The following is an 18282-nucleotide window of genomic DNA, read 5'->3' on the forward strand; positions in this document are numbered from 1 at the left end:
TGACAGGCACTGGACAGGTGGAAGGGGAGTCGGCGGTCCCACCTCCTGAGTAGAGAGCTGCCACCATGCACAGCACCCTCTAATAGACATCAACTCCCAGCATCAAGTCTTAGAAAACCACAAAACCAGCTCTGAAACACCAGACGACTCCATTTAATTTCAAGAAAGGTACTAAAACGTTGACAAAGCAGTAGATGATTTAACATGATAAACAGTCACTTTATTAGTACTTAGATCTGACAATGGGCTATTTGAGAGGTTTTGATTATAGAAATTGATTCAAATTCGCTGTGGTGAATTAAATTGATGCGGGGCCGGACCCAGAGAGTCCAAGGAGTCCAACATGCATCTTCCCGGTGGAGAGGAGAGGGATCTCGCCTGGAGCTGAGGGACACATGTAGAGGTACAGTATCTGAATCAATGTCACAGACAATGTCAAACTACCTGGAGCTTAAAAACCAGAAGAGTTGCCAATTCAAGCATGGGCATGTGAATGACTACAACTGTAAATGATCTACCAGTGAAAGAGGTGCATGGATGTGAGTCTGGGGTTGGAGTTGGGGAGGCGGTTTCCTGGGCCTGGAAGCCTCTTTGCTTATCTCCATCTGCAGGAGGTTCTCCCTCTGAATCAGCTCAAGCTCAGTCCTCACTGCTGCAGGAGACCACCACCCTGATTGTGTTTGTGGTACACAGCACAACGTAAAAGCAACATATCACACAATTAATAATAATTAAAAAAATTGCAGACAATGAGTTAAATTCCTAAAGCTTCATGTTTCACAACACAGGGTGGAAGGATTTGATATTAACGGCTTTATAAAGCTGTTGGAGGATTTTGTTCCACTTCTCATTTCTCAATTTACTTCAATTGAAACATGGCATAGAGTAGAATAGAATTAGTTTTGACTGTACTACTTAATTTGAGCTAATCGGACAGTGGTTTGCTTTTCAAAGTTAAAAAAACAAACTTATTTGTGAGAACTCTCCAACCGTTGTATGTGTGGTGTCGCAGCCTGACCAGCTGGATCCGGAGGATTTCCTCCTCAAGTCTCTAATTCTCCTGCACCACAGCCAGCAGCTCCCTGCTCGGACTCCACCGAGGAGGCTTCCCCTCTGGACAAGAGGACAACAGTGATGTGGCTCAGGGCCAAAATGTAATTCACCCTCAGTTTCATGTTGTATGTCTGGAGAGTGTACCAAGAATTCAAATCATCTACTTTCAATTCGGGGTGTATATTTTGCATGCAATAGCTGATCATGTGAAAATAAGTGTTTGCCCAGAATCTAATAATCATGGACTTTGTGTAGGGAATCTGTTTTTTATTGTGAGTAAATGTAATAAAGGCTCCACTGAGCACAGCTGTGTTGACACTAGCAAGCGCTATGTATTTTCTGTTCACTCTTAGTCTCACTCTTCTCTGGACTCACTGGATGGTTGGTTTTTCTCCAGACTTTGGGCTTCCGCCTGCAGAACAATCATTTGTGCCACAATGGCTGGATCTGACCCACCTAACTGCATGTATGCTTGCCACAGGGCTTTGCAACAAAGAGACCAGATTTATCCTCATATAATCAGGCAGCTAAGTAGAACTAATTCTTAATCACACGCTTAAATAACCTGATTTTCTTTTTGTGAATCATACAGAGAAGACAAGGGGGAAAAAAAAACCCCTCCATCTTGTTTTTCCCTTTCTAATGTGGTGTCACGACCTGGCTCTGCAGCCATGACACTGGTTAGGGAGATGCAGACGGTTTGCAAAAGTAAGCAGTTTATTAAACAAAACGCAAGATCAAACTCGGTGTGGTGTTGGAGAATGAACCGTCCTCGTTGCTCCATGGGGTGATAAGAGAGTGCCGTCAGACTCCCAGGAATGCGGAGCCTTATACTAGAGCACCGGGCCCAGGTGGTGTCTCCAGTTAGTGATCTCCGGGTACCTGCTGGTTTAAAGGAACCAAGATAGGAAACCGTCACATATGGTGTTTTATGTTTTCAAATAGATGACTCTTTAATGATGTAGGTACGTACTTTATCTGGGTAGAGAGAGGGCCATCCGCAGAAGAAATGAGCTCGTAGCTGTCATGATGCATCTTTTTACTATTGCGTGGATCCGGCTGATTAGCATGTACTGAGACCTCTTGCTCACTAAAAAAGAAAACGTGGCATTTATTGAAAGTTTACCATCCGTAATCCACCTTACAATAGCAAATGATGCAACCACAAATATTGCAACGAGGAACCACCAGGCATAATGAAATACATAATTGAGTATTGAGAATTGAGTCATCCAGCGGCTAGAAAAAAAAACATTTCATTAAATATTCATCTTAGAGGCAGAGCACCACAGAAGCGGTAATTATTTTTTTTAATGCTCCATCCGACATAATCTACCCAAACAATTACACATTAAATAAACTCTTTGTTGTATCCATTGCTGCTCAGGCAGAACAGTTAGTGGTTACACACGAAAATGTTGCAGGTTTCATCACAATTCAACAGCCAGTGCTGAACTCTCAGCAGTCATGTATTGATAAGAACCTCTAAAAGCCTGACATGTAACACACTAACATCAGTACATATAGTACACACTTACTGTGATGCACAGGGATGCTCAGAGAGTTGTTGCAGTATCTCCTCATTTCCTCTCATCAGCAGACTCTCCAGATGAGTTCTGTTGCACTGCTCAGACAGGACACTCATCTGATGGGCCAGCTCTGAGACACACACACACACTGTCTTAGAGCAAACTTTCACATCAACATTGAGTGTAAATCTGAGAGGATGACATTTTGCACAAAGGCTGAAGAGGATAGTCGGATTACAAGGTCTCAAGAGATGTATTGGTCCCTCACCGTCTCTCTGCTGCTCCAGCTCCTGGTTGTGAGCATGTATCAGGGCCAGTTGGTGCTCGTGGAGCGTCGACATTTCCCTCATCTCTTTCAGTCTCTCACTGGAACCCAACTGACGCCCACTCGTCTAAAGACCATGTTTAAAAATGAATAGAGTCATGCATAGAATTGGTACTCAAACATGTTACAACCTGGAGCCAAATTACTTGTTTCCTTTTGTCTTCACCAAGTGACCTGTGACTCATTCTGACACCACTGGCTGATGACTTAATCCATTATTTAACAACTCATGAAACATAGGCCTCTGGCTCGGGGCCTTGCTCAAAAATGACGTTCCCAAAACAAAATTGAGTATACTGTATATATCTGTAACTACAAAATATATATGGCATCATAATAAAGGTAACACTTGTGAGATTTCTGCAGAGGTGTAAACATCAGTATATATGTTACTGGGTCAGATTAAATTAAGATGGAACACAGCAAAAATGCAAGATTTAATTTCCGCCTAAAAAAACCTACACTTTTAGAGTGAATATCCCTTTTGGAATAATGCAGTTCAAGCCAAAACCTGCAAACCACGTCACAACATCTGAGCATTACCTGTGCACAGACTGTTGCTAATAAAGTGATGCAGAGCAAAGTTGTAGAGGTTTCAGGAGAGGCACGTTAAGACGAAATCTTCAAATTGGTCATTGGTGCTATTGGTGCTATTTGAAATTTTCTCCGGAAACTGTAAAACTAATTTTATTGTATTTACAATCACAATAGGCATTGATTCCTTCTAAATAAAACTGTGTTTAACTTTGTTTTGAAAAATCAATCAATCAGATCTTTATGCGAGTTCCCATTCAAAGAAACCCATAACCCGTTGGTCTATTTGGACAGCTCACGCTGGATGATTCATCCACCAGATGAAGACATAGACCATGTTTTCACATGATAGACTGAGGATAGGCTGTTGGATGCACAGCGACCCTTTCGCTTAGCCCCAGGCCCCGCTGGTACTCCTTCAAGCTGTCGGTGCTACCATGGAGCCCACACTGTCACTAACTGAACTCTCTGAATAAATATTATCTAATTTATGGAAAAAACTAAAAAAGAAGCAATTTCAGAGAGAAGCAGACAGAAGGGTCTACATTTTGTATTTTAAGGATATATCCAGGATTTAAAACTAAATCAGCAGCGGAAACAAGTTAAAAAGATAAATAGATCACAGTGTTAAAGTGAACCATCATATCACCTGGTGTCAAGACAGAAGCCAATGAAATTAAGAAACAGCACTATTCCTGTTCCAAATCGCTACTACCAATATGCCAGCGTGCACCGTTAGCGTGCTTTAGCTACATGCTCACTGAGTAGCTTTGTGTTGGAATTGGGACGAAATGTTTGAATAGAAAAGTGCATACTTAACGTTTAACACCTTGACATACTTTGAAGTGCTCGCCAGGTACCACAACATGAAGGGCTTAGAGACGTAAGAGGGGGAAAAGACTGACAAAAGACGCCTAGAAACACAGGCCCCGCCTCAGTATCTGTGGTCCTTTTTGACCACTGGACATCCTCAACTTGTGAAACTGAAAGTCAGAAGTAAGAATTTCTTTTTTTAGCATTTACTCTTAAAGTGTATCCTTGATAATCATTTCTTTTTAACGCACATGTATATTTCTATATTTATAGTGTAATACCATATAATCCAAACTTTTTTAAGTTGCCCTTACGGTTTTCTTGACTGACTTAATGATATTCAAACATTCATTTTTAATCAAAGACCATGAAAGCAAGTGCACTTGGGTTATCATTTTCTGAGGTAAAACAATGGTGACTTTGATATTGCTGTAGTGCAGCGGTTCAGTTTCACCTCATGTGTGAGATCTTGCAGAACAGCACTCCCTGTCTGACTGGTTGATAAGTCCTCTGCTCTTGCTGACTTTGTTTTGTCATCAGCTCTTCTCCACCTGGTGATGTTCCTTCGTTGACCTCTCAGCTGCACACATAAAGACACATGCAGCGTTTGCCACCGCTTCCGTTTCATAATTCGCAATGACAGAGATGGCCCTTAATCCAATACAACAACAATAAGGAATGTGCAAAAATCTGTCTGAAATAACAATTAATAATGTTTATAACTCTAGTGCATAATCATTGCACTCTTTTAAATGTTTCTCCTCATTTCTTAACCCTAATTCTTTACTGGACTTCCGTACATCAACAATTCTCAACTTTACAGGAAGCTTGTGACTCTATGTTTTAACCAATATAATGCAGTTCCATGGGCTTCTCCTGCATGAATCCTGAAAAATGTATGTAGCAACTTTTTTAGGTAAGTTAACACACTTCCTGTTCACATAAGTATTCACCCCCCTTGGACTTTTCTACATTTTCTCATGGTACAACCACAGATTCAAATTTATTTCATTGGGATTTTATGTAATGAACCAACACAAAATAGTCCATCATTTGGAAGTCGGGGGAAAGTTTACATGGATTTCAAAATGATTTACAAATAAAAATCTGAAAAGTGTTGAGTGCATATGTATTCACCCCCCTTTACTTGGTAGAACCCCCTTTCGCTGCAATTACAGTTGCAAGTCTTTTGGGGTATGTCTCTACCAGCTTTGCACATCTAGAGATGGAAATGTTCATCCATTCTTCTTGGCAAAAAAGCTGAAGCTCAGTCAGATTGGATGGAGACAGTCTGTGAACAGCAATTTTCAAGTCTTGCCAGATTCTCAATTGGATTTAGGTCTGGGCTTTGACTGGACCATTTTAAGACATTAACATGCTTTGATCTAAACCATTCCATTGTAGCTCTGGCTGTATGTTTAGGGTCATTGTCCTGCTGGAAGATGAACCTCCACCCCAGTCTCAAGTCTTTTGCAGACTACATCAGATTTTCTTCAAGGATTGCCTGTATTTGGCTCCATCCATCGTTCCCTCAATTCTGACCAGTACCCTGTACCTGCTGAAGAGAAGCATCCCCACAGCAGGATGCTACCACCACCACTATGTTTCACTGTTGGGATGGTGTGCTCAGGGTGATGGGCAGTGTTGGCTTGCTACCAAACATAGCGTTTTGCATTGAGGCCCAAAAGTAAAATTTTTGTCTCATCTGATTAGAGCACCTTCTTCCACATGTTTGCTGTGTCCCTCACATTTCTTATGGTTCACTTTCAACAACGGCTTTCTTCTTCCATAAAGGCCAGATTTGTGGAATACACAACTGTGGACAGATTTTCCCACCTCAGCTGTGGATCTTTGCAGCTCCTCCAGAGTTACCATGGGCCTCTTGGTTGCTCCTCTGATTAATTTTGTCCTTGTCTGGCTTGTCAGTTTGGGTGGACGGCCTTCTCTTGGAAGGGTTGCGGTTGTGCCATATTATTTCCATTTTCTGATGATGGATTTTATGGTGCTCAGTGAGATGTTCAAAGCTTGGGATATTTTTTTATAACCTAACCCTGCTTTATACTTCTCCACAACTTTATCCCTGACCTGTTTGGTGAGTTCCTTGGTCTTCATGATGCTGTTTGTTCAGTAATGCTCTCTAACAAACTCTGAGGCCTTCACAGAACAGGTGTACTTATACTGAGATTAAATTGCAGACAGGTGGACCCTATGTACTAATTATATTACTTGTAAATGTGAATTGTGAAGGCAATTGGTCGCACCAGATCTTTGTTAGGGGTTTCACAGTAAAGGGAGTGAATACATATGCACTCAACACTTTTCAGACTTTTATTTGTAAATAATTTTGAAATCCATGTAAACTTTCCCCCGACTTCCAAATGATGGACTATTTTGTGTTGGTCTATTACATAAAATCCCAATGAAATTAATTTGAATCTGTGGTTGTACAAGACAAAATGTAGAAAAGTCCAAGGGGGTGAATACTTATGCAAGGCACTGTAATTTGCCTCTTTGGTTTCCTTCAATGTGTTTCAACAGTGAAACTGGATTTTCTGTCTGAAGCGAGCAGAAAAAAATTCTCCTTTTCTACACTTTTCACTCCAGCCACATTAACACTGCACATATATTTTCTTCTACCCATTTGAAAATTCACAACATGTCTCTTTTTTTTGTATTCTCAGACTGCCTGATGTTTTCTCACCCTCGAGTGAGCACTCTGAGAGGCTGACTGCAGCTTTGTCCAAAAGGCCCAGACCTCAGTGAGTATGTTCACTCTCACAACTCGTATAAAGACACAAACAATAATCTGACAAAAGCTGCGTGATAAAACTCACCTGTCACCATGTACTCCATACCATGTAGTATGCTGCATTCAATAACAGTACTGTGTAATGGAAAGTCTTGGCTGTACAGCTTTTTGGTACAGGACTCTACAAGGACTAGTAGGTCAGTTCCTTTGAGAGGATTTTCTCACATCTAACTGCAGACTCTTTAAATGTGTCACGATCTAGAAGGCAAACTTGCGTCTCCCTAAAGCTACTCGCATCACAAAAGTATGACATGATCAGCTCATCGTCATTGCAACATGTAAATGTTAACTCAAAACAAACTGAAGTGGTATATAACAATACTAGGCAGATAAAATGTAGGTCTGTTTCTACCACAACTTTTTAAATTTTAAATGTTGTATGGCCTTCATTCAGAACCAAACTCTCCACAATATCAATAATCTGTTTTGGGTTGTACACTATACAGTATATAGACTTCACACAATATATCTGAATATATCTCAGAATATATCTTTAACTGCATGAGAATAAAAACATTAAACCATCAATGTACCATCATGGTCATGGCCATGGTTCTCAGCATGAAACCGGTGGATCGCCCACTCCGGGTAGGGAATGAGTCCTTACCCCAAGTGAAGGAGTTCAAGTACCTTGGGGTCTTGTTCGCGAGTGAGGGAACAATGGAACGTGAGATTGGCCGGAGAATCGGAGCAGCTGGGGCGGTATTGCAGTCGCTCTACCGCACCGTTGTGACGAAAAGAGAGCTGAGCCGCAAGGCAAAGCTCTCTATCTACCAGGCAATCTTCGTTCCAACCCTCACCTATGGTCATGTGGACTGGGTCATGACTGAAACAATTAGATCGCGGGTACAAGCGGCCGAAATGGGTTTCCTCAGGAGGGTGGCTGGCACCTCCCTTAGAGATAGAGTGAGAAGTTCGGTCATCCGTGAGGGACTCGGAGTAGAGCTGCTCCTCCTTTGCGTGGAAAGGAGCCACTTGAGGTGGTTCGGGCATCTGGTAAGGATGCCACCTGGGTGCCTCCCTAGGGAGGTGTTCCAGGCACGACCAGCTGGGAGGAGACCCCGAGGGAGGCCCAGGACCAGGTGGAGGGACTATATCTCCAAACTGGGAGCGCCTCGGGATCCCCCAGTCAGAGATGGCTGATGTGGCCCGGGAAAGGGAAGTTTGGGGTCCCCTGCTGGAGCTGTTGCCGCCGCGACCCGATCCCGGATAAGCGGTTGAAGATGAGATGAGATGAGATGTACCGTCTTGTACATTTTCATATCTGTCCCTTACTCAAGTCTGTTAAAATGCTGCTCCATGCTGACAGCAGTGTTTACAAGCTTGACTTTACTGTTATACGGAAGGTAGTGGCAACTTCATTGCTTCAGTAATGACAAGTATATGTCCCCAGTTGTCTTTATTTGATACTTGAGGGTAACTTCTGACATGCATCCGAGATGAAACTATAGAACTGAAACCATAGAGATTTCAAATTTTAATGTTGAGTTAAACAATATTGATTTTGATAAGATATTGACTTGGATTGAAATATCAATTTAAACTGTGGACTCAAAGGAGTATTCAATCTCTCAGACCTGTGCCAAAATATTTGATGTACCATAATTAAAGACTAAATTTAGAGTCTTTCTGCCTTTTATCTCTAATAACACTAATACTAACTTTTCTCTCAATCACCTCCTTCACTCCAAGGCTTCCCCTGTTAACTAACTCTCAGTGCCGCATTTAACCATCAGGCTACTCTGAAGTAACATCAGCCTCCATATCACAGAGACAGGCTGCTGCTGAGAGCTGAACTATTCAACATCCATCCACACTTCTGAAAGAGAGAGGGAAAGAGACAGAGAGAGTTGAGAACTTGAACTCCTTTCTCTCTCCCACATCTCTCCTCATGCTCCGAAACACACACACACACACACACACACACACACACACACACACACACACACACACACACACACACACACACACACACACACACACACACACACACACATGCCAGTCTGTTGCTAAGCAACTGTAAAATAAAGCTGTAGGCTCTGAAGTCAGAGAAAGAGAGAGACCGAGAGGAGAGAAAGAGAGTTCACGAGTACCGCAATCCACTACTGTTTGTTTGGCTCTACATGATCCCACCACAGCTCTCAGTATAGGCTACCATCTGTGGATCTGCGAGGACTTCTGGTTCTCCGTCAGCCGACCAATCGGTGTTGGCTGGAAGGGGAGGGGGGGGGGGGGGGGGGGGGGGGGGCGGGCCCAGCGGTTCCCTAGGTTACCTGCGTGATTGACATTCAGCCTCCTGCAGCGGAGCGCGCAGCAGTGTATCACTGATGCTCCTGCTCCCCCCCGGACACTGTGGAGAAATCTGGGAAAGAGGAAGAGACGGAGAGAAAAACACAAGCGCAGGAGGAATGCTAATTGTTTAAAGTCCTTCGCTGTCTTCCTCCCGCTCTCTTTACTGGAAAGATGAAAGCTGGAGCGCTGGAAGAAGCCAGCTGAAGAAGGGGGATTTGTTGGTAAGAGAAGCCCCTCACCACTTTTCTCTGTCTGTCTTGGCTTCACCAGTCACCTGTCCGTGCCAGCACTGTGAATTATGGGATAGGTAAACAGGGGTTTTCTTTGGGCTGTATGTTATATATACATGTATCGGTTATATATAAATGTGCGGGTTAGACAGACAGAGAGAGAGAGAATGATTTTCTGCATGCTGTGTGACTATAGAGGAGGTTTTGGTGTTGCTGTGTATTACATTGGATGCCTGTTTTACAGTATACAAAGACTTTAGCTGAGTCAAGAGCTGATTGTCTATACGGTAATGCCAGAGTGATGACACTGTACACATGAGCTGTGTCATTCATTTTGGGGCTACATTTACAGCTGAGGCCAGGATTTCTAGGCTTGCCTACTGTATCTGCATAGGAGGAGGAGTATTAATTACATAATGCTCCATCTATACCCCTGTATCAGGGCTGTGCAGCATCACGCTAGTCCAGAAAAGCTTCATTGCTACAGTCGTTTGGAGGAGTGTAGCTGTCTGTTCTCAAACCTGGAAAGACGTAGAGGCTGTATGCTTCTAGTGGAGTAGTCTGGAGGATTTTAAGTGTTTCATTAGTGTGGACAGATGTGTGAGTTAACAAGTGGGCAGTCTGTGTTGCAATTTGTAAAGAGCATAAAAAGAGACAGTGAGGCAAAGGTTACGCGTTGGGTTCAAATGGCCGTCAGTGAAATGGCATTCGTGCCAGCCCTGTGTGCCACCAGGACTCCCTAAAACCTCCATTAGTCACCCCCGGTCAGGTGACAGCAGGCTCCTCCGTGCCCTCAGGACTCAGCTGTGCACAATCTGGGGACCTGGCTTGCTGCTCGGCTGCTCTCCCGCAGAGAGTTTTCACTCTGGCCACCTGAGGACCCTCACACACTTTTAGGCTGTTTTTAGATCAGGTGTGAAAAAGTTTCATCTGCAGGAAATGTTTTGTTTTATTTGTCTTCTTCTGTTGGGTTTTGTGAGATTGGGGTTGGACTACAGAGAGAAAAAATGACCTGCAGATTTTTTTTCTGAGACCCGATATTTGAAAATGAGATTTAGTGCTGAGGTATCCTGGGAACAAGTTTGAGACCTCATAGAAAGTTACAAATGCACACTTACAGTGTGTTTTTGTACTTATGTGATTGCATAAATGCAGCAAAATACAATAATTTTCTGTCTCTTAAATACTATCACAGATTTAGGGAGGCACTGATAATTTAATCCAAAATATAATTAGTTTTGGATTATTTTTCTACCTTTTGATTATCTGTTTTTAAAAAGTAAACATAGACAATATAAAGGATTAGGTAATAGAGAATTACCTGGCAGTGTAGAGACGGCTTTGAACAAAATAATTATACAATAATGTAGGGAGGAACAATTTACAGAGAATATGAAACTGTTAAATTAAAAATCGAATGTAAAAAAAAGGTTTTTTTTAACCAGTGTGGTTGGTGGCTATAGTCAAAAATGTCTATGGGGAATTTAAAAAGCTTGAGTCAAACATGAGCTTAGCTTATTCCTGATTAAAACAGAAATGTATGCTTCCCAAAAAAAAAACTATTTTACCATCAAAATCCTTGAAAATCTCATATTTTATTACATATCTAAATAGTAAAATAAAACAAAAACATGATATTGATAAATGAATACGGACTTGTTTCCAATGTGTTTTTGAAGAGGATGGCGTGCTTTCTCTCCTTATGATCACGCACTCCTCAATGGAGACATTTTCCTTCCAACAATCTTGATGTAACTGACTCACTCTGCTCATAAAACTCTGCTCCATCTTGTCAACTGGCGGAGAACTGACTAACACGACAGCCTAACAGGTTGCAGAATTTGTCATCAGTAAACTAAAGAGATTCTGTATACAGTTGATTTTGTTATGAAGCCGCACAGTGACTACGGGTCTGACATCAGTCCACACAATGAATTCAGATCCTCGCTGCAGATATGAATCCATCAGTGTAGCTAACGGCTCAGATGGAGGCTTCAGACTTGCTATCAGTGAGAATTAATCAGATATTCCATAGCATATACAGTTGGAGGTGTTTGTGTCTCTCGAGCTACTGCCTGTCTGCCTGCCTGCGTAGGAGGAAACATCTCAACTTCACAGCTCTGTCTACTGCAGATATAAAGCTGTGGGATTTGTTTCTGCTTCATTAGATTGTATGCAGAGCGGTGGCAGGGAAGATGACAAATAGAGAAAGGGGGGGGGACAGACCAGGAGTCAGATTTGAGCCCACAACATCACAAGTACACGGTATTCACCTTAGCCCACGGATTCGCTGGGATGCCCCACAGCTAGAGCTTCTGTACAGTAAGGCAGTGATTAAATCCCGGAGTCCTGGTAAGCCTCAAATCTCTCCTGACTGCAGCTAACTGGTAAAGGTTTTGTTGAAATCTATCATGTTTTAGCACAGCATGTAAGATCACAGGATGACAGTGTATCAGCGAGAGTTTGTCATCTGCAATGTGCAACAAGAGGTGCTAAACTGTAATTAATGCCAAATTCAATCACAAAATGATGCTGAAATGACTTGTTTGTAAACTAGGATAAAAATCTTATTGTTCAACCAATATGGCAGAGTATTTCGTCCATCTTCAGGAGAGGTGCATCATGGGGAGTTGCTTCTAGGGTTAGAAAATGATGCAGAAGACATTTAGAATAGTTAGAAGTGATGTCATGGTGTGTAGCCAATAAAACAAAAGCTTCTACAAGTAGATACAGAAAATAGACTGTAAAATATTGTTTTCAACTGATGTCCAGTATGTGTATGTACCTGTTTTTTTGTTTATATATGTATAGTATTTCCACATGATAATCCCATCTGAAATCAAGGTTACACAGTCTTTTTAAAGGCACACTTTGAGGTTCAGTTTTAACATCCTACAAACAAATGTAGTTGATATCACCCAAAAAGTTAGCATGGAGGCTGCAACTGAAATTGTTTCCTGGCCACGTTTGCTGATTGAACGTCCTTATTGAGCTTCAGCAGTTTAAATGCTTTTGGGAAAGACTCATGTCACGCCCGCCCTCGTCCATAGAGTCTGAAGCAGTTTGTAGTATTTTAACTACTTTGTTGAGTTGAGTTTGATTTGATCCATCTGCCTGAGGAAGAAGTGCAATGATGTTTTTGACTACAACTGACAGCTGATCTCATCCCATAAATCTGCAAATAATAATCATCACTCCAGCAACAGAGTAACATTATTAATCATATTGTCCAAAAGCCTCAGTAAATCAAACTGTCTTTCCCTTCTTTCTTGGAGAACTGTCTGGCGGTTTCTGATTACAAGAAGATTTTACTATGAAAGAAAAGGTTAGGGACTCCTGAGGTGGAAGGATATGACTCTGGTGCTAAGGACAATTTGATTAAAGTGACTCATCGCACACGTGTTTTTTTTTCACTTTTGGCTGATTAGACCTGCTCTCAGGACTGCGTGGCTGTTTACAGATCAAACTAGCCCCAGTTTGTGCCTCTCCTGTGTGAGACATGTCCCTCCCTGGTGGTCCTTCAAAAACCAAGTATTATGACATACGCAAATATGAAGTGATGGAAAGTAGCAATTCTGTAAATTTTTGGTCATACCTTACTGTGATGACATGCACTGATTGGAATCAACCAGGGTTGCATAGTCCAGACAGTGGCTGCTGGTAGCCAGCCTCAAGCAGACTTCAAATGATCATCAGTCATGGTGGAACGGTATTTGCACTTAATATTCATTATGTGGGAAAAGGCTGTCTCAGATAAATAAGTAGAGCCGAATAATGCAGTCAAGAAGGTAGCACATTTCCTCATGTTTGGGTACTTTTCTTCTGTGAGTAAGTTCCAAAACTGTCCATGAGCCCTGGACTTCAGCTGAATGTCCGGCAGTAGTGTCAAAATCTCATCCTCCACTCCAGACGAGTTCAGCAACAGCGTTATAATTTTTTAATCACCTCAATATCTTCCCGAAATGTGCAGCACATAAATGTAGGGAATGGCTCGAGTAAAGCAAAGTCTTGACAGCGTTTGTCAAACTCTGGCAGACACTTGTCAATCTGCTCTGTGTAGCGCGCACTGTCAAGTTGCGCACACGGCTTCCGTTGCGTCTCCAGCTCTGACGCAAGGTTTTGGAAGTTCCCCAAATCACGGCGCTACAGCTTTAGCTTCTGTAGTAGACATAAATTGGGAGGCTAACTAATTAGCTCGCCGGAGTTGTGCGGTTGACCGCGCATACGTGGTGACCCGTGTGTTAGAAAAGATGTGATCTCAGACTGGCTGCCCTGTATGTCAATCAAGTGGCAAATGCCATGAGGACATCTCATTTTTTTGAATGCATGCGATCTACCCGCAGATATTGGGCACCCCTGATAAAGACTAATGTAAATGTGAGCATTTAATAGGCATTTTCCACAGAAGGAATTTTGACTAGCTGTTTCGGGTTCAGGGTCACTTTCACTCTGTCATGGCTTAATGGGCAGCTTAAATAACACTGAGACATCATTACTGTTATCAGTAACACCTGTGCTTTTCCTGCTATGATGAGTCCAAAAATGTGTGCAGTGGAAAAGGCCTGTTTGCAGAAGGAAATGTCACTTGCAGCTACCATCTTTTTTGGGGGGGATAATGAGACGGAGTTGCAATTGGAGAATCAGATTAGATTATTTTGATACTGGATATACCTTCTTTTATTGTTGATAGACAACCTTCTCGACTTTAGAGAGATAAGTATGATTTTAATGTGACCCTGCTGTTGAACCTGTCTGGGCAATACAATATACACATTAGGCCTGTTTGAGATGAGCCGTGCCTGCGCAGAATCGATCACCGGCGATTGCCGCACAATGCATGGCGGTTCGATTTGTGTCCGACTTGATCCTGACTTGCTCTGACGTCCTTGCTCACGTGGGCAACGATAACCTCTCGAGATCGAGGCATCAGCAGTTTTCAGAGCCAGGTGCAGTTGCTCTCCACTGACTGCAAGACCCAGTGCATGATGAGAAACGCCTGTCTTTCGTATGATCAAAGAGCTGATTGGCTCTTAGTCTTGACAACAAACGTTTTGTAGAAAATTCAAATTTTCTGTGTAATTGTAATGTTTAATTCTATATTGTTGGCTATTAGTCTTGTGTTGTGCAATGAAGGTCAAATCTTTTAACAAACATATCCTTCGCAGTTGATAAAATGAATAATAATCAAGGTTATTCATACAGTTCTTATCAAAACAAGCAGCAATTACTAAGTGCTTTACAAGGCTGAAGAATAAAGGATAGAATACAATGCAGATACATTTTTACATATACATATATACTGTGTGTATATATATATATATATATATATATATATATATATATATATAAATTGTGGGAAATTTAATGTTTTTGGTGGACTGCACTCACGGAGGAGACAACGGGCTGTGACCTCTGAACCCAAAACAAAAACAAAAACAGCTGAGGCAAAACGGGAAAACAACCGCGGCAAACCCCACGATGACGGGATGCTTTGTTATTAATGGACAATGCATAGTCAGAATCAATGTAATTAACATAATAACAACAACAAACTCGCATAAACCAGTCACATATATTTATGACAACAAAGCATGACAAATCAATCCAGCAACACTGCAGCGCTAACATGCGTATTCCGCCGCACACTAAAGAGCACGAGCCATTTAAATATTATTCACATCAGAGGGACCAATATCAACCACATCATAAAAACGACACGATAGAAAATCTAACAGTAGTGACGCTACTGCAGATGTAAAAACAAAGCAATTCACTTACCAAAGCTGCTGTTCACTTAAAGACAAAGTCCATCCTCCTTTCTTTGATTACAAAGAGTTTAATAGAAAATAGAATCTAAAATATCATAACTTCTCTTACATATGTTTCAACCTGAACTCTTACTAAACACTAGATCTAGCTAGCTTTCTGTTTGACAAAAGTCAAGCTGGCCCACTGACCAATCACGGCGCACGTTAATACAGACGTACTTAGCAGGCTACCTACAGCAGTGGCATGTCAAAGAATATGCCCAACATGTCAAACTAAAGATCTGATTGGTTGAAGACTATGACAATCAACAGTATCGTCTCTATTTACTTTAATCTGCAAAGTCTACCTGGAGGGCATCGGGCCTCTCTTCTTACCTAGAGACATAGGGGCTAAATCTGATTGGATAAAAGCTCTACTTAAAACAAGCTGTGCTGGAAGCAGCGCTGCAGGCTGGAAGCAGAGCAACTGAGGAAGACAGGAGCTGTGCAATGAGAAAATAAGCTAATGGGAAATTATAAAATAGCTATAACTTTGTGATTATGTTTAGGCCAGCAGAGAAGGCTTAGCTGACCCTGACGGCCCACCACTGATATATACAGTATGTGTATGTTACTTCAAACTATCTGAAAGGAGTCTGAAAACTACAAGTAGCAAACAGAGATGGGCAAAAATACATCAAAATGTATTTTGATACAAAATACAAAATACCCCTCAAATAAATCTATTAAAATAAAATACAAAATACTGGTGGCAGAAAATGTAACAGAATACAATACATGTATTTTGTATTTAAAATATAGGAAATACTTTTGTCTGGATTTTCTGTTTTCTCACAATTTGGCAGAGCATTCAGGTTTGGGCTATATAATGTACACAAAGCTCTGGTGAACCCCACAAAAAGGAAGAACAGTCACAGAATGTCAGTGTAACTAAGCAAAGCTATTAAGACAACAACTTGATTGATTATATATATATATATATATATATATATATATATATATATATATATATATATATATATATATATATATATATATATATATATATATATATATATATATATATTATTAATGGGACTTAACGGCCCATACACTTTGGCTTTGTACCAACAAGAAAATATTCATCACAATAGCATCACACATTAGGCCTATGTATACTATAAAAGCAAAATTTAGAAGAAAACCAGTTGTACACAGGTAAAGAGCCTAAATAAATTACTGTACTGAGACATGTTGTCCACCTGGCCAACTGTAGAATGTATGACCTAATAAAACTAAGAATGCTTTCATAATATGCCTTTTAAATAAAATAAATTGGAAATTTAATGTTTTTTTGTTTTTTTTAACAAATGGACATCTACTGTCATAGCCTGGCTAACTGTGAACTATATTATCTGCCAGTAACTGATATGGCATTATGACATTCACATTGAGAAGATACAGCATAACTTGTAATACAGTGCAAGATTAGATGGTCAGACGTCTCTTGATAAGGTTATCATGAACATACAAGCTCCCAATCTCCCTCTTCCTATAGTTAGCTACTCCACTGATAAGTTAACTTGCTAAACACTGGCTATGCACTAGCCTAGACAGCATGCTAGCGTCATTAGCATGTTAGCATCGATTGCTAGCTTGATATTATAACCATCACCATGTGTATACAATCGGCTATGTAGCCAGACCCAGACATAAATTATACATCAAGCTAGTTGACATCTGTCACACTCAGATAAAATATTTACTTTGACAGACAATCCGTTGAACTTGAAGATCTGAACACTGAACTCGTGAACTATTTTTTGATTCGTGGAGAAAGTATTTTGAGTATTTTAAATACAAAATCACTCCACTCTAAAGTATTTTGTTACAAATTGCGTTAGATTTTTTATCGGCCCTATCAAATACAAATTACAAAATACTCAAAAGTATTTGAAATACGTATTTCAAGTACAAGTAATAGAAATACTGCCCATCTCTGCCTACAAATAGGATCTAACAGGATGTAACTATCTTTGTTTTATGTTATTTGAAAGCTGATGGAAAGTGTACAATTTAAAACATTTTTAATTTTTATTTCAATGCCCCCTGATCTCGTCCACTGTCCAGGCGAGGCGCAGTTCATCTGGAATGAGCCTGTTTATGGTTGTTGGAGATTGGTATGAAACCAATGAACTGCCAGCATAGGTATACCCTAAAACACAGGTGTGCCGAATCCAGCCCGCGACGTCATTTTATGTGGCCCGTGAATCTGCCAGCAAAAAGAAGAAGAAAAAAAATTCCCCCAAAAAGAAATTACAAAAAAAATATGAAAAGTTAGATTTGATAATAAAAATATCCCCATGGTCGAAATTATGAAATAGAAAGTCGAAATTATGAGATAGAAAGTCGAAATATTGAGATAGAAAGTCATAATTATGAGATAGAAAGTCAAAATTATGACACAACAGTCATAGAAGCTGCTCTTTGACTTAGGTTACCCTACATTTGACATAGAAATGGATTGTGAGTACATTGAAGACTACTTTATGATACAGATGAAATCTATGGTTAAATCGGTGCATTTTTGACAAAGTGCATGCTAACATATGTGAGCAGGTGTGCTCCGACCAGATACAGACTTTTACAAATGTCAGTTAGTGAAGAAACACCATCGCAGACCGAGTTCAGGAACTAGCAGGCAATCTGACAACACAGCTAGCTGAAGAGACGAGCAGGTACTTGTCTTTTTCATTAGCTGTTGATGAAAGCACGGACAACACGGATACAGCGCATCTATCAATGTTTATAAGAGGCTGAAGGCAGACTTGACTGTCAGTGAGGAGCTCTTGGATGTAGCTGCATGAATGGGACGACAACGGGGAGGGACATTAGTGATGCAGAGAGGTGACAATAGCTTTGAACAAAGTTAATGTAATAACTTGTGTTT

The 18282-nt window shown here is 40.9% G+C and overlaps 2 protein-coding genes across 3 annotated transcripts in view; one reads left to right on the plus strand and one right to left on the minus strand.

The window, feature by feature from the left end:
• Positions 1 to 1559: 1559 nt before the first annotated feature.
• ccdc17 (coiled-coil domain containing 17) lies at positions 1560 to 9382 on the minus strand. Its single transcript, XM_068707721.1, has 6 exons — positions 9337 to 9382; positions 4709 to 4834; positions 2851 to 2974; positions 2592 to 2712; positions 2027 to 2143; positions 1560 to 1938 (listed from the first exon to the last, which is right to left on the minus strand). Exons 1-6 carry the CDS (start codon positions 9349 to 9351, stop codon positions 1887 to 1889), a joined length of 555 nt encoding a protein of 184 aa, XP_068563822.1. The 5' UTR covers positions 9352 to 9382; the 3' UTR covers positions 1560 to 1886.
• lrrc7 (leucine rich repeat containing 7) overlaps positions 9333 to 18282 on the plus strand; it is a 119814-nt gene continuing 110864 nt past the window's right edge. For both annotated transcript variants that reach the window (XM_068707709.1, XM_068707708.1), the window contains exon 1: positions 9333 to 9576. The gene's annotated coding sequence lies outside the window, so the exon portion shown is untranslated. The remainder of the gene's footprint in view (positions 9577 to 18282) is intronic.

This window comes from Cebidichthys violaceus, unplaced genomic scaffold (genome assembly GCF_023349555.1).
Source record: "Cebidichthys violaceus isolate CVI_PGR_0920_01 unplaced genomic scaffold, fCebVio1.0.p SCAF_13, whole genome shotgun sequence".
In the NCBI taxonomy this organism is placed as follows: Eukaryota; Metazoa; Chordata; class Actinopteri; order Perciformes; family Stichaeidae; genus Cebidichthys; species Cebidichthys violaceus.